Source organism: Magallana gigas, chromosome 8 (genome assembly GCF_963853765.1).
Source record: "Magallana gigas chromosome 8, xbMagGiga1.1, whole genome shotgun sequence".
Lineage (NCBI taxonomy): Eukaryota > Metazoa > Mollusca > Bivalvia > Ostreida > Ostreidae > Magallana > Magallana gigas.
Window position 1 is genome coordinate 22,209,412 of NC_088860.1, and position 15,920 is coordinate 22,225,331.

Sequence of the window (15,920 nt, forward strand, 5' to 3'; positions counted from 1 at the left end):
ATGTACATGCTCTTGGTGTAGAAAATAGTTTTTTACAGCTAAGATTACGATCGATAGAAAGGATATTAAGAAAACAAACGCGACCAGTTTTGCTGATTGATATTATAGAGAATCATAGGATGATTTTGTTTCAACCAACTTATCCCATTTCTTGAGACTGTTGTACTGCTGATGTGGTAAGTCGTGACAATATCGCCATATACTAATCAACATATAACTGTCCTTAAATAATGTCGCCAAGAACCGATAAAACAGTAGTTTTGGTAGTCGTCAAATTCTGTGAATCTTTTCTCCCTTTTTTTGGAAATCATAGATGTAAAGAGCGAAAGTCCTATACTACATGTTATGATAAATGGCACATGTACTGTAATTTAACGATACTATATGGTATATGTACTGTAATGATACTATATGGTGCATGTACTGTTATGATGCTATATGGTACATGTACTGTAACAATACTATATGGTACATGTATTATAACGATACTAAATGGTACATGTAATGTAACGACACTATATGGTACATGTACTGTAACGATACTAAATGGTACATGTACTGTAACGATACTATATGGTACATGTACTGTAACACTACTACATGTATATGGTACATGTACTGTAATTATTAATATGTTATGGTACATGTACTGTAACAATACTATATGGTACATGTACTGTAACACTACTATATGGTACATGTACTGTAACGATACTATATGGTACATGTACTGTAACGATACAATAGTGTACATGCACTGTAACAATGCTATATGGTACATGTACTGTTACAATACTGTATGGTACATGTACTGTAACGATACAATAGTGTACATGCACTGTAACAATGCTATATGGTACATGTACTGTAAGAATGCTAAATGGTACATGTACTGTAACGACACTATATGGTACATGTACTGTAACGATACTAAATGGTACATGTACTGTAACGATACTAAATGGTACATGTACTGTAACGATACTATATGGTACATGTACTGTAATTATTAATATGTTATGGTACATGTACTGTTACAATACTATATGGTACATGTACTGTAACGATACTAAATGGTACATGTACTGTAACGATACTAAATGGTACATGTACTGTAACGATACTATATGGTACATGTACTGTAACAATACTGTATGGTACATGTATTGTAACGATACAATATTGTACATGCACTGTAACAATGCTATATGGTACATGTACTGTAACGATACTATATGGTACATGTACTGTAAGGATACTATATGGTACATGTACTGTTACAATACTATATGGTACATGTACTGTAACGATACTATATGGTACATGTACTGTAACAATATTATATGGTACATGTACTGTAACGATACTATATGGTACATGTACTGTTACAATACTATATGGTACATGTACTGTAACAATACTATATGGTACATGTACTGTTACAATGATATATGGTACATGTAATGTAAGGATACTATATGGTACATGTACTGTAACGATACTATATGGTACATGTACTGTAAGGATACTATATGGTACATGTATTGTAAGGATACTATATGGTACATGTACTGTAACGATACTATATGGTACATGTATTGTAAGAATGCTATATGGTACATGTACTGTAACGATACTATATGGTACTTGTACTGCAACAATACTATATGGTACATGTACTGCAACAAAACTATATGGTACATGTACTGTTACAATACTATATGGTACATGTACTCGAAAGATACTATATGGTAAATGTACTGTAACGATACTATATGGTACATGTACTGTAACAATACTATATGGTACATGTACTGTAACGATACTATATGGTATATGTACTGTAATGATACTATATGGTACATGTACTGTAACGATACTATATGGTACATGTACTGTTACAATACTATATGGTACATGTACTGTAACAATACTATATGGTACATGTACTCGAAAGATACTATATGGTAATTGTACTGTAACGATTATATATGGTACATATACCGCAACGATACTATACGGTACATTTACTGTAAGAATACTATATGGTGAATGTATTATAACGATAGTATATGGTACATGTACCGTAACGATACTATATGGTACATGTTCTGTAACGATACTATATGGTACATGTACTGTAACGAAATTATATGCTACATGTACTGTAACAATACTATATGGTTCATGTACTGTAAGAATACTATATGGTGCATGTACTGTAACGATACTATATGGTATATGTACTGTAACGATACTAAACTTTACAAGTTATGTAACGATACTTCATTATGTAAGTTCTGTAAGGATACTACAAGTATTGTAACGATACTACAAGTATTGTGACGATACTACAAGTACTGTAACGATATTACATGTACTGTAAAGACCCTAGGCTGAGTATGCACTGTAACGATACTATCTGTTCTGTAACGATAATATTCATTTATTGTAACGATACTTTTAAAATGCACCGTAAGGTTACTGCATGTACTGTGACGATAAATACACGGCATTTTCCGATTAAGCTCGGCAAATATCCACAATATACTTGTGATTATGATCTTAGTGTCTTCAATACAATACATAAAATATGCTTATTAGTTGCCTGTCTGACACGAAGGTGCTATTTTACACGAAAATATATGAGATACAACCAGTTAAGCTTTATATACTACAAAACGTAATTGAAATGAAAGCAATAACTCTTCGATCTACGCTGCTAGTATTAGTCACATTATTATTCATAAAACTTAACTAAACCATTGAACCTATATAAACAACATTAAAATATTTGAGACTACTTATTTTGTAATAAAACACTTATTTCATGCATTTTAAACCCCATTATTTGTTTAAGCATTCCCGTGTGGACTTAACGGATCTTGGTGTAGACTTTAAATACGCTTTCTCCTACAGCTGCAATATTTGGTTTTTATTTCAATAGAGTTGAAATGCAAATATTAATTTTATTTTTCCTTTAACCAGACACAAAAAACTGTTCTATATTAATAGCTGTTTATTTGAAATAAAATACGAACAGTCCAAACAAAACGGTTATTCGCATTGGCAATAAACTTTAAAACAAGGTAAATATTGACTGCCTCTTTTTAGATTTTCTGTTAATATCCATACACGCTTGGAGTAGAGTACATTGACTGATGGATGAATATTAGGTGTGAACCCGTGTTAAAGTCCTATAGGTTTTCGAAGGATTAAGTTGTACTTTCATTCCACTTATGTTCCGGTTCTTCACTGGCTGATGACATCGGGACGCCTGGAATCCAAGACCTTTCATTAATAATTTTTTGTGTATTAATTTTTATTTTAAGGAGGCTCATTGGTCAAGAAATTATCAATCAGATCTACCTTAAATTTTGAGATATGATTGACTGAATTATAATTTATTATATTGACTAAAGAAGAATTCCTTAAATTTTAGCTTTCATCTGAAATTGAGTGTTTTCCTATATATGATATTCCTATATATGACTCCTGTATACATGAAACTTGAGTCAGGCACTTTTAATGTTATCTTTTGTCAAAGACCCTAGCTGTATGCTTAATAGATAAAAGAAAATTAGAAAAAAGTAGTTTAGCAAAAAGCAACCAATACATGGCTATAATAAACGTTTTTAGGAAAACACTATGTTGGCAATAACGAAAACTAAACTGCGCAGGAGTGATGACCCAATTTGATAATGGCAGAATTAAGTATACATGTATATCCAATTGTTCAAAATACGTCATAAAATTTGTAAATAAGTGCAGAATTTGTTTAACAGATCTTCAAATCTACAATATTTAAAATGCGGCCCGCATAAATGTAAGACTCAACTATTTTGGCTTGATGGATTAATAAGCAATTTTGAATAGAAAGTCATTTACGCCGTAAATGTATGCACGAAAAAAAAATCTTTAAATTAAAAAGAAAGTTTGGTACTTAAGAATCATATTGGAACGGACTGCTCAACGATGTATTCAATAGCAATGTGCAAGATTGGATGGATGAAGTAGTCCCAGAGTTAATATCACCTTGATTATGTGCGATACAGTTATATAGTCCCACAGTTCTTTTCCTATCACTGTACACAACGGACCATTGAAATTATTTACTTTCTCACCTTTTGTGGGGAGAAAATATACCTTTTAAATCATTACACACTTATAACGAATATGAAAAATATACGATATGAAGCGAAGAAAGATTTCCTATGTATCAAGGGTAAGACAAACAAGAACTGAGCCGACCCTCATACTTTCTTCGAGAAATTCGCTATAAAACATTTCTTTTGTGAAAATTGGGGTGACCTGAACACATTTTTTTTACTATTGTCGAGAGGGGGTTTAAAGTGGCTTATCTCCTATCATCTCGCAATACAACAAAAAGTAACAGAGAAATCCTCATATTATTGGACTATAGCTCCATGTTGCACAGAACTATATACATAAAGTAGGCGGGATTCAGCGATCGAGCTGTTATTTGTTTTCAGTGTTTTAAACTGTAAGAGTAAATGTGTGCCGATTGTCCATACGGGGCTTTAAATCTCGCTACTTACTGGTTCAATTTCATATCATCGCAGTGATCAAAAGTACACGGTTTGAACAGGCTCTATATAAACCACTGGCGAAAAAATTCGACCCAGCAATTGTTTCTACTCGGGTGTGTTGTTCTGTCTCTTAAGAAGCCTTTTTTTTTAATCAGGACCTTTTGTGCCCGCTGATAACAAGTTACGACTTTTGTTTCGACTTTTGAGGACCCGTTATCTTGCCTTCACAGGAGATTGTTCCATACCCGTGTTATCTTGAATTTGATAAGAAATCGTCATATATATAATCAGCTCCGATATGGAAAGCCAACAGATCATACATTGCCAGTTTCCGGATGTCGCAAAATCACAAGAACAGCCGACATTGAGACCATCTTCTGAACCGATTTTCTTATCACCAAGCGCATTCAGGATGAAGCTTTTAAGGAGGATAGTCGCCGTGGATGGGGGAACAATCGACAAGAAGAGCTTAAAGACTCTGGAAACAAAAAATAGTGAAAAGACTATGAAGGCATCCATCATATTTCCTAATGGAGAGGTTGGGACACTGATTTCTTTAGAAAAGATCGAGAAAAAGAAAGACTCATCGGAAGAAGACCGACTGTTTCCTTCTCTTAATGAAACGGACTATTTTGATAACACGGGCTTAATGCACCCACAACCGAGAAAAGAGAAGCCATTAAGGCTACCACCTATTTCATTACCAAGGATATACGAGCTCAAACCTTTACCGATTTTACCGACAGACTATAACTCTTTGGCCTCACCAGCAAAACCGATCACCGATGAAGATTGGGAGGACCTTAAGGAGTGCCGATATCTCAGACCTTCTCCTCGGAAGTACAGAAACTCCGGTGACCAGAGGATGCCTTGATGATGTACCTTAAAGACGATAATTTATTTCAAATCAAAAAAACTCTCAGAAAGGTGCTGTTGGACAATTAGACAATACTGTTCGAGACAAATGGAGCATTCCCCCGAAGGCTATTTTTTTCTACTGTTTTATAGTAGAAAATTATCGGGGTTTTTAATGTTGAAAATCTATGGAACGGTTAACAATGACGAGCTGAATATGTAACTGGCCTATGTATTGTGAAAGTAATTTACGACAGGGACGACTTTACGAGGCTGTTGTTAAGACTTGAGTTAAGTGGTCTAAAGTGAAATTGGAATTCACAAAATCTTATCTGAAGATGATAAATGCCAATTTTTGAGTGTTGTTTCGAAGGAATTAAATCCCAAACATGAAATAGTATGTCATGGTAAAATGTTTTAAAATGGATGTTAGGTTTTGGTATTAATGAAAACAAATCCATCATTTTTCATTCTACCATAGGAGGTGACACGCACTCTTTATAAATGTTCCATTGTTTGTATTAAAGTTATGGATTGTTTTCCAATGCATCGTGTTGGCATTTTTGTTGTTGTTAGAAACATGTTGATACGTACTGTTACAGCCTAATGTACAAGGTCCACGAAATACCTATCTCTAATGAGTTACCTTGTTCCACCTGGCAAAATGTAAACCCCCAACTCACAATTACTTCATAGATTTTATTTATACCTTTCAATCTATTGTACTCCTATGTTGGAAACTTGTCGCTATCTCTTAATTGAAACTCCGAATTATGCTTAAGCACGCACAACTTGAAGGAGTATGTGTCATATTTAGCTATTAGTACCCCATACTGAGATCCGCGCGGGGCGCTCCCCCAGAACTCTTTAGGGGTGGTGTCTCAAATAATATACTGAGAAGTCTGCGTCGTCTGTGAAGCGCTATCTTTAAGAAGTGTATTGTATGATGTTTTGAGATTTCAAAAACTCAAAGCCCGTCGCTCAGAATAAAATCACATTAAATCGATAACATAATTTATATTATGAATTGATGTTTCTTATGAAGTGAAAATTTTGATTGAATGAAGTTTGTTAAATTCAAACGATATATTGAATTTTGTTAATCTGATAAGCTTGAAAAAGCAAAGGGGGTATTTTATTCATTTAAGAAGTAATTGTGTATTTAAAGCAATAAATTGTGTTTCAAAGTTTCTAATCAGGAGCTAAGAATTATTTTGAGCAATGAATCGTTACGCTTCACACATTTCTCGTCCTCTAATTTTCTGTGTCACTGTTTGAAGAAAAAAAATGTTAATTTTACAAAACTAATGGGATATTTTTCAATACCAGTCCATCAATTTTTTCCGATCTGTTTCGCGCAATGTTTCGATTGTATCATACCAGTTTTTAATAGCTTGTTGCGAATGTTCGTTTCGAGTTCATTTCATCCTTGTCCCTTGTTAAACTACGCTCTGTGTCAAATGACAGTTTGACAGAAACCCCCTAACCTCGGCGACAGCGAAAAAATGCATTCTATTTTGACGCACACTCGAGTGAATGTTTTCTATTCAACTGAATTATTGAAAAAAAGTTCTATTTTCTAATGGGGTATTATTGTCAAAATAATTATTGCAATTTCCTTCGAAGGCACATGGCATGTATATAGAAATTTCCTAGCACATAGAATTTGATTAAAATCTACCCGTCACATTGTCTGTGACCTATACATCAGTAACATCTAGTTAAGGTATTGTGTGAAATAAGAACGCACTTCAATTTTCTTTAAGTCTTTTTTATACATCACCCCATGACAACTTATGATATAAAAAAAATCGATAAAAAGATTAAGAGGCAATTAAAAAACCATCACGTGATCCACTTATAAAGCGTTGCCAACAATTGTAGTTGCTGATTAAGGTAGATAAAAAAAAAGATTGCACCATCTGTAAACTAAGTAGTTTTAGTGCAGGTCATGGTGTTTTTGGTATATACTACTGATTTCGTGACAACTATTTGATTAGTGTTAGTTTCTGGTTTTTGGGAAGGAAAGAGGAGGGGAACCCATCGTTGTAAAAATAAAAATAATAAAATAAAAATCTTAACGTGCGAATCCAAAAACTTTAATCAGAAAAACTTTACCGAATTTCTACTTCAACATAGCTTTCATGCAAACAATGTCGAAAAAAATTCAAATAGGCCCAAGTTAATTCTATAATAGTTAGTAGATCTACGAACAGGCTTACAATCAATTCCTTTATTTTGCAATAAGAGGGGGCGCTCGGGTGTTAATAACAGATATGGGTCAAACTTTATCAATGAGACCATACTTGGTCCAGTATTGTTTTAGCAATTATCAGTCCGGTAGACTGACCAGTGCCTGTTATCAGTCCCAACATGTAGGTGACCGTGTTTCCCCTATCCCGGACCCTCCAAATTGACCTACTTATCGATCCGTTTGCTCCCGGGTGTACGAAATCTGCTCCGATGTTGAAGTATTGGTTTTATATATGATGAAATCGTAACCGTAATCCCAAAGTGTACATGCGTAAATGCGTTTGGAGAATTAGTGTATGTAAACAAACTCAATTCCATAAATGAAGCATGGCAAAGTTGAAACAAATTTATACATTTTATTGGTAAATTGATTTCTTTTTTAAACTTTAAAACTTGATTTCAAATACCAGCCTATCTACATATTTTTCTATAGACATCAAAAGGACAGGAAATGAACATATGAACTTTGAAATTTTTTTAAAGATATGTTATCTCATATACAATCTTGAATATCAAGGCGTTGTTTTTTTTTTTAAATTAAAACAAAACAAATCGAGAAATAAACAAAATAGTTTTCACTTTTTTATTATTCATGGAATGTGTAAACAACTTTTTTTGATATTTTTTCCCGAATGATAGAGATGGTTTTAAATGATATTTTATGAAGACTTTTCATCGCAGAATTTTTTAGTTTATCAGCAACTATAAAAGGCCTTTCAACTTCATTGATGTTGCAGATTTTGAGCTATTGTGTCCAAAAAAGAATGATACAAAAATATAGCGATATTTAAATTGACTATTTTTTAATATACTAGAAAAAAATACAATGGTATTTATGAATTGATAAATATATCTTTAATGTTGTTTATTCAATATGCATGTGCGTAAGCTCTCAGAGAGTTCATGCACTATGTACAAACAAGTATATGCGTGTGTGTTTTTTGGCAACAGCAAAGCCCGCGGCTTTAATCAACAGATATTACTTCATGTATGAAAGTAAATTGGTAATTTAATTTCATGTGGTGGCGCATGTATTGGTAGATTTTTATTTTATCTTCTGAATTGTGAAATTGCAACCTGGTGTAAAAATAATGTACCACACGAGGAGAGGTAACCCGTAAATCTTAAAACGTTTCTATGTTTGGAGACTTTTTTTTATATTATCAGTATCTCGAGCAATGTGTGTTTAATATAACAAAGATACGAAATAAAGGGCATTTGATTGTCGGACATGGCAAAACAAGGACCGCAGATAATAAAAACCGGGGCATTTTTAGGACTGAAATACCAGAGCAAATTTCAACCGTCATGACCCGAATTCCCCCAGTAGCAAATGGGACTTAATTTTTTTTTTATCAAGTTAATTCAAAATTCACAATCATAGATAAAAAAAATTTAAGATAATCCGTTGGCAATTCAAAGTGTAGCTTTTGGAATCGTATTGGCAACATTGTAAGCGTAGAAATAGGATCTAAAAGAGCCATAAAAGAATCTTTTTTTTTTTAAATGCTTCTCAGATAAGCCTTAGAACTAATTTTAAAATTAAAAAGATTCAACAGGGTCTTATTTTCTAAGTCAGAGTTATCTCTCTTAAGAAATGAGCATATTCGCCCTAAACGCATCCTCACAATGTCAGGGGTCCTGAATCCAATCGTGTTTGTTCCTTTGTTTGTATTAAGTTTTTTTTTTTGATTCATTTGAATGTTGTTGTTTTTCTAATGAATGGGGATAATTGATAATTATGATCTTTAAAATACACTTGCGTAGCGAATTTATATAAACTATATTTATATATTATATCATATTCATGACGTTTGCGGAGAGCGATCTATTTTTGATAGTTGAGACTTCTATAACCCACATATTGATTGAAATCACAACCCCAGAAATGATATTTGCGTCTCCGATCATTTCAGAAAAGAAAACACGTGCGAAAAGGAACGCGAAAAGGAGAGGGGATAGAATTTCACTCAATGCGTTACATAGTACTAGAGTAACATAGTGTAACACTAAATCAATGTTTACTTGCGAGAAAACCATCCCTGGTATTGAACACGAGTACTTCGATGATACTTCATTGATCTTAACATTGTTGGAATAACATTGAAGTGCTTTGTTTATGTTTTAAAGACAACATTCAATACTTAAATGCGTTTCATTTTTCCCTCTCGATCGTCATACTATATATATAATGTGATATTATCAATTAATAAAAATATCAAAAAAAACCCAAAAAACCATCAACTTTCTCTCTTATCGACTGATGTGAAAAGGTGTCCATATAACTGTTAATACCCCGTTTTCTTTTTGCACCTGGCTTCGGGGCCACCAACATGTAAAAATCTTAGCCTGCACGCACTATAAAACGGTTCGTGGCTTATGGATATAAAGCTAGGGTCTACATCTTCAGCTCAAGCGCACGCCATGAACGTGATTCGTGCGGAAGGGTTATCAGCTCTTGTCATCATGACGGCTAATTTCTAAAACATGACGCAAGTAGATACTACGCTCAGAACATGAATCGGTTTAAATGAAATTAATCTCATTTTATCGCATTAAGCAATTCTTTTACTCGTGATAATGTGAAATATACAGAGAGATATATATGTCCAAAAATTACGTATTGCGTAAAATAAAATGTAGAAGTGGCTTCATACATTCCTGATATATTTTTGATTCATGCAATTTCAAAACAAAAAAAAAAAACCCTGAAAAGCTAACATGTTTGTATACATGTATCTTGAAAATCGTAGTTTGGATTGGTTTTTTTCAATGTATGTTTCAGTACAGTCTTCATGTGTTAGAGAGTGCGTGATCTTCTTCGTACAAAGCGGGATTCTGCATTTTTGGGGGATTTCTTTTAATCATATAAATTAACGTATGGAGTCAAACGCATGCGTCTGTACACAATACGTTTACATTGAAAAGATCAGCATAACCTTTAATCATCAAATTGCGATACATATAATTTTTTTTTTTTATATGTCTACTCATATAAAATTTATTGATATTTGTATTGACTACCGTGCAGCATTTATCTAATCATATCTAATACAAGTTTTTTGAAATGGTTTTCTTCTATCATTGTCGCTGTTTGTTTGTTTTTTTTCTTTTAAATACAATTTAAACTTAATATAAAAGCATGCTTTCAAATATTTTACTTATATAAAAATGTTAATCTAAAGCGCATCAAGAGCAAACATTTATCGAGAGTGAATGATATTTTGTTTGTCTGGGATAAAATATGGAAAATGAAAAAATTTGTCAAATCTTTGTGTGAATTGCAGAAAAAAAAAGAAGACCCATAGTTTATCAAGTTACATGACCCCCAAAAAATGACACATCGAAAATAAAAAAATAAAAAACAAATCCATGAAAAAGAAAACGGGTGCGTGTTGAAATTTTAGGTTAACCAAGGTTGAACAGGAGATCGATATCGAAACCAGGGCGTGGTCGCTGTATATATCAGGGCGTGGTCGCTGTATATATCAGGATTCCGGTCCCTCCTATTCAATGGTGCTTCTTCTATCTAAGGATGTCCTCTCTTTAGAAACACCGTGCAGAAATTCTATTAATTCTGAAAGAGAGAGAGAGAGAGTAAAGACGAAAGGACATAATGATCAATTCTGTCCAATACATACTGTATATCAATGCGCCAGGGTATCATAAAATCATTTTAATGTAGCGCATGTTAATAATTGACGGATTACTACCAAAAATATCGGGGAACCCATTCAATAAACGCTACTTAGACATTAAAGGGGCATGGTCACGATTTTGGTCAAAAATTATTTTTCAGATTTTAAGGTTTACTATGCTTCAATGAAGTAAGGCATTTTTAATGGGCAACCAAACTTTGAGTGTCATCCGTGGAGTTATAAGCGAGTTGCAGAGCTTACAATTCTTTGGTACGTAAACAAAACTTTTGTTTACATTTTGAAATTTGAACATAAAATTCAAGTTTTAGTCCTAAAATGAATGTGTTAAACGTTTTGAACTGATTATTCATGCTTAAAATGAATAAGAGGATTGACAAATCAGCTTGAAAAAGATTTTTACTGGTATATTGAACCTATGTTGACAAAAACAGGGCACGAGCCTTGTTTACATGACAAAGAATTGTGAGCCCTGTATCTTGCTTATATCTATACGACTGACCCTCAAATTTCATTTGATTGTTAGAAATGCATTTTCTAAAGCACTGTAAATAACAAAAACAGAAAAAAAGAACTTTACCAAAATCGTGACCATGCCCCCTTAAGACAAGTTGAATATGTTCAGCATCTAAACAAAAAATGATCGTCTTATGTCTTATTGTTAAGATATTTGGATGGCTGTGGACATTTTTTTAGGCTATATTTACTTCCTTTAGACGAAAAAAATAGGAAAATATTCTATAGTTTTAATGTCAAAAATATCATATGTAAAAGTGAAGGCAGATATGATGATTGAATTTGTTGACCATCGAGCAAACTTAAGACGGCTCGATGGTCATGCTTATTTCGAGACTTTTTTGGTCTCCTTAATAAGAAGAGCTCCGTATAGAAATATAGGAAAAAACCCAATTTAAAAAAAAGTATGGAATTTTTCTTTACTAGATAATAGTTGATAGCTAAACAAATCTTAAAAATCTTTAAAATTTTAGGTAGATCTGATGGTTAATTTGTTGATCATACAGCCTCCTTAATTCAGACAGAACATTTAGGATCAAAGGCATTTCTGATATGGAAATATTATCTTAACAAAATGATTCCTCGAAAACAACCACATTAGATTTTCCGACTCTGGTCATACGATACCGGTGAGTCAAAGAAAACGGGAAATAGATCGATCACGTATGACTATAAAATATAAGTATTCAGTACGAGATTTTGTTCTCAATTTACTGCTGATTCATCAGCTTGTGAAATAGCCAAAGTATGATGTCTGACTATATAGAAGTTAAAGTATATGTATGTTGTTTACTGAATTTTATTTATCAAATTTGAACCGAGTTCACAAAGCAAATTAACGTTGTTTTTTTTTTTTTACTGTTTATTGACACTTCAAATAAAAGTTCAAGTTATTTACATTTCAGTTTATGTCAAAATACGATGTCTAACTAGAGCTTAGAATATATTTATGTCGTTTACTAAATTTTGTTTATCAGATCAAATTTAAGTGCACGAAGCAAAAACTTCTGGGTTTTTTTTACATTACAAATTTAAAGGTTAAAGTTTTTTACATTATAAATTATAATGTCAAAAACGATAGTTTTTGCTTCGTGATATGTGTGTACACGCATGTAAATTTAATCCAATTTATATGACTGATAAAAAACTTCATTGCTATATTGTTTCTATACATTTCTTGTGTATTCTGACAATGTTACCAAGACAACTGATGCTGTATTTGAAAGATAATCTCATGTACATGCACATACATATATATATTTTCCCGACGTTATTCTATGATTAAAACATAATAAATCCACCATTCCAAATGTCGATGATTTTGAAATATGACACTTTTAGCGTCTGTCTATAAAAATCGGGGCTGCGCCTAACTATATGATAATGCAATAAGAGGATCACATTGCGATAAAAACGAGACAAGCTGTATTTTACACTGAGAGAGCTACCACAGCTTTGTATATTGCTGACCGAGTACCGTTCTTAAAAATACTATCTTGTCAGATTATATATGCATGTATCTCGTATAAATATATACTGTACTAGTATTCAAATTACACTACACCACGTCCATTTTCAAAGGGGAAAATGGCCTTGAACATGAAAAGGTTGAGACTTAATTGGTATTGTTTGTGGTGAATTTATGCTTGGTGGTCATGAAAAGCTTGTTTTGAACAACAAAAAAATGAAATAGGGGTAACAAAGAACCACTATGCAAAGTTGTTAAAGCTGTTAGAGACAGGAAGAATTCCTTTCCTGCTTTGATTTTTTCCGGCACATATGAGTCAATGTATGATAGAATTATTCAATGTCAATCTGTTTGCTATACAATATTAACCACAAATGTCCATGCATGCCATCAGTTGCATAAAATGAATTGGGTCAAGTATTATTTTCATATTATATGACAACCCGGTAGCAAAGTACTATTTACTTGCTTATGACTATGTCACCAGTAGTTGTTATGTTAAAAAATTGAAGAGATAACTTCAATAAATAGGCAACTTCTTAAAATCCTACTGTTTAGCTCACTCATGAAAAGCATTTACAACAACTGCATACCATTCCCCTAAAATAAACAAACATTTAAAAATCCCCAACAACCACATTCACCCCATCCCCCAACTCACACCCAAAAAGTACCCCCCCCCCCCAAAAAAAAAAAAACCCCAAAAAAACCCAAAAAACAACAAAAACAAGACTGTGTCCCTTGCTGACAAACTCCCCTCACCCCACCCTAAAAAACATCCACAGCTACATGTACTTCCTTGCCGATATTTCCTTGCAAATACATTGGAGAGATACTAACTCCCATTGGAACATCGCTCGGCCTTTTCCGTCAAGTCGAGAAAATACCTTAGATTTTTTTCTCGACTTGACGAAAAAGGCCGAGCAATGTTTCGATTTGACGGAAAAGGTCGAGCGATGTTCCGATTTGACGGAAAAGGCCGAGCGATGTTCCGATTAATAATACTCACCCCTGCCAGTTATTTTTCCGACGCCGCCGGGGTCTAGTTTTCCGAGCTCCGTCGTCACAATGGATGCCTCCTCTTGACTGAGGGGCTCCTCCCCCGCAGTGGTCAGTGTGCTGATTAGGTCAGTTACAGATATCTGGACATTGTCCACAGAGTTCCCGCCATCTGTCCCATACAGCTCTTGAATCGCGTTCACTAATTGACTGTGGATTTCTTCTCTGGAGTTCCAATTTCCCTTCATCATTGTAATGAACTCGTCTTTAGTAATGTACGATTTTGATGCTGGTAAAAATAATAGATTCTGCTTATCAGTTTTCATTCATTAAAAGTCAAATGTGGAAGCAGGCTAAGAAAGAGGCAATAAAATAGTGACATCCAACATTTAAAAATGATTGCATATGCACATAATCAATTAGCGTAAATAACTCCATCACAACGGTTTAACCCATCCACTCGTGATGTTTTTTTCCCCCGATTTTTATCTTCTTTCAAGATATAGTAATACGTTTTATTAAGGAATCGACCTGGCAATTTCCATACTTAACCTACGTTTTGGTGATCGTCATCGTACCAAAGGCAAGGTTTTGTTTTAGCGGTATTTTTACTGACTTTACGGAAATTTAAAACTATTTTCTATGGTTTCAGGGTATTAATTTCCGTTTGAACTGTTTGCAAATGCACAACTGAGGTTTGATAGTTACGTTACAGAAAACCACAGAAAGTACGAACAAGACAAAAAAAGATTGATTATTACTGTAACTTCACACTTACGATCCTTATCGTGGTCTTTGAAAACTCTGTTGACAAATGCTTCCGAAGGACATAGACGAAGACACTGCAAAACGGATCGGAACCCCTCGGCACTTATAAGTCCGGTGTCCGGATCAGCGTACATGTGGAAATACCTATCCAATCCTTGTTACAAACGCAAAACGTAAAGAGCAGTAATACATATTAACTTCAGCTTTTGCATAAAAATGTTAGGAGTAATTCACAGAATGACACGGTTGCTTGCTGAATTGCTTTTTTGTGGTCCGAAAATATTTGTTGCATATCTCATGTGATATGAATTATTGCAACTATTGTCAAAATAATACTACATGTAGTAATGATAATAATAATAGGTTGAAGAAAAACATCGCATTTTAAATTGAAATTGAATAGACCTACAATGTATATCCCAATTTCATTAGACCAAGGTTGTCCCTACCTTCTTGATATTCTTCGGGAACAAAGTCCTTTAATAAAAATTTAAAAGATCAATGTTTTACAATAAAATCAAATATGAAATCGGCAAAAATATTGAGTAGTAATTAATTCACCAAAAAACACAAAAAAACAAAGTAAACATTCACAGACCATTTTTCGTAATAACGCTACTGAAATAATTGTATTCCTACCATTGTGACAGTGGTGCTGACTATTTAAAAAATCTTCTTTCCGACAAAGTATGTTGAAAATTCAACGATTCGCATCGTTACTCTCTTTATAAAAAGAATGTTGAAAGCATCGAAGAACAATTGAACAGGTATCGGTAATCACACCTTAGATTAGTATCTATGCTTTCGATGCCTTGCGTAATCTGTCGGTCTTGAAATTTGATTTGTCAACGCTGT

General features: G+C 33.5%; 2 protein-coding genes across 3 annotated transcripts; one reads left to right on the forward strand and one right to left on the reverse strand.

Moving 5' to 3' along the window:
- The first annotated feature begins 4,480 nt into the window (after nucleotides 1–4,480).
- Nucleotides 4,481–5,952, forward strand: LOC136270573 (uncharacterized). The gene has a single exon (XM_066068562.1). It carries the CDS (start codon nucleotides 4,849–4,851, stop codon nucleotides 5,422–5,424), a length of 576 nt encoding a protein of 191 aa, XP_065924634.1. The 5' UTR covers nucleotides 4,481–4,848; the 3' UTR covers nucleotides 5,425–5,952.
- A 4,356-nt stretch (nucleotides 5,953–10,308) lies between these two features.
- LOC105325643 (uncharacterized) lies at nucleotides 10,309–15,713 on the reverse strand. 2 transcript variants are annotated; one of them, XM_066070162.1, is made up of 5 exons: nucleotides 15,664–15,713; nucleotides 15,515–15,542; nucleotides 15,076–15,219; nucleotides 14,308–14,586; nucleotides 10,309–11,235 (listed from the first exon to the last, which is right to left on the reverse strand). In XM_066070162.1, the coding sequence occupies exons 1-5, from the start codon at nucleotides 15,664–15,666 to the stop codon at nucleotides 11,165–11,167; spliced, it is 525 nt and encodes a 174-aa protein (XP_065926234.1). In that variant the 5' UTR covers nucleotides 15,667–15,713; the 3' UTR covers nucleotides 10,309–11,164. The 2 variants fall into 2 exon arrangements, with proteins under 2 accessions (XP_065926234.1, XP_065926235.1); XM_066070163.1 differs by lacking the exon at nucleotides 15,664–15,713 and having other exon boundaries at nucleotides 15,475–15,533.
- Between the last annotated feature and the right edge of the window lie 207 nt (nucleotides 15,714–15,920).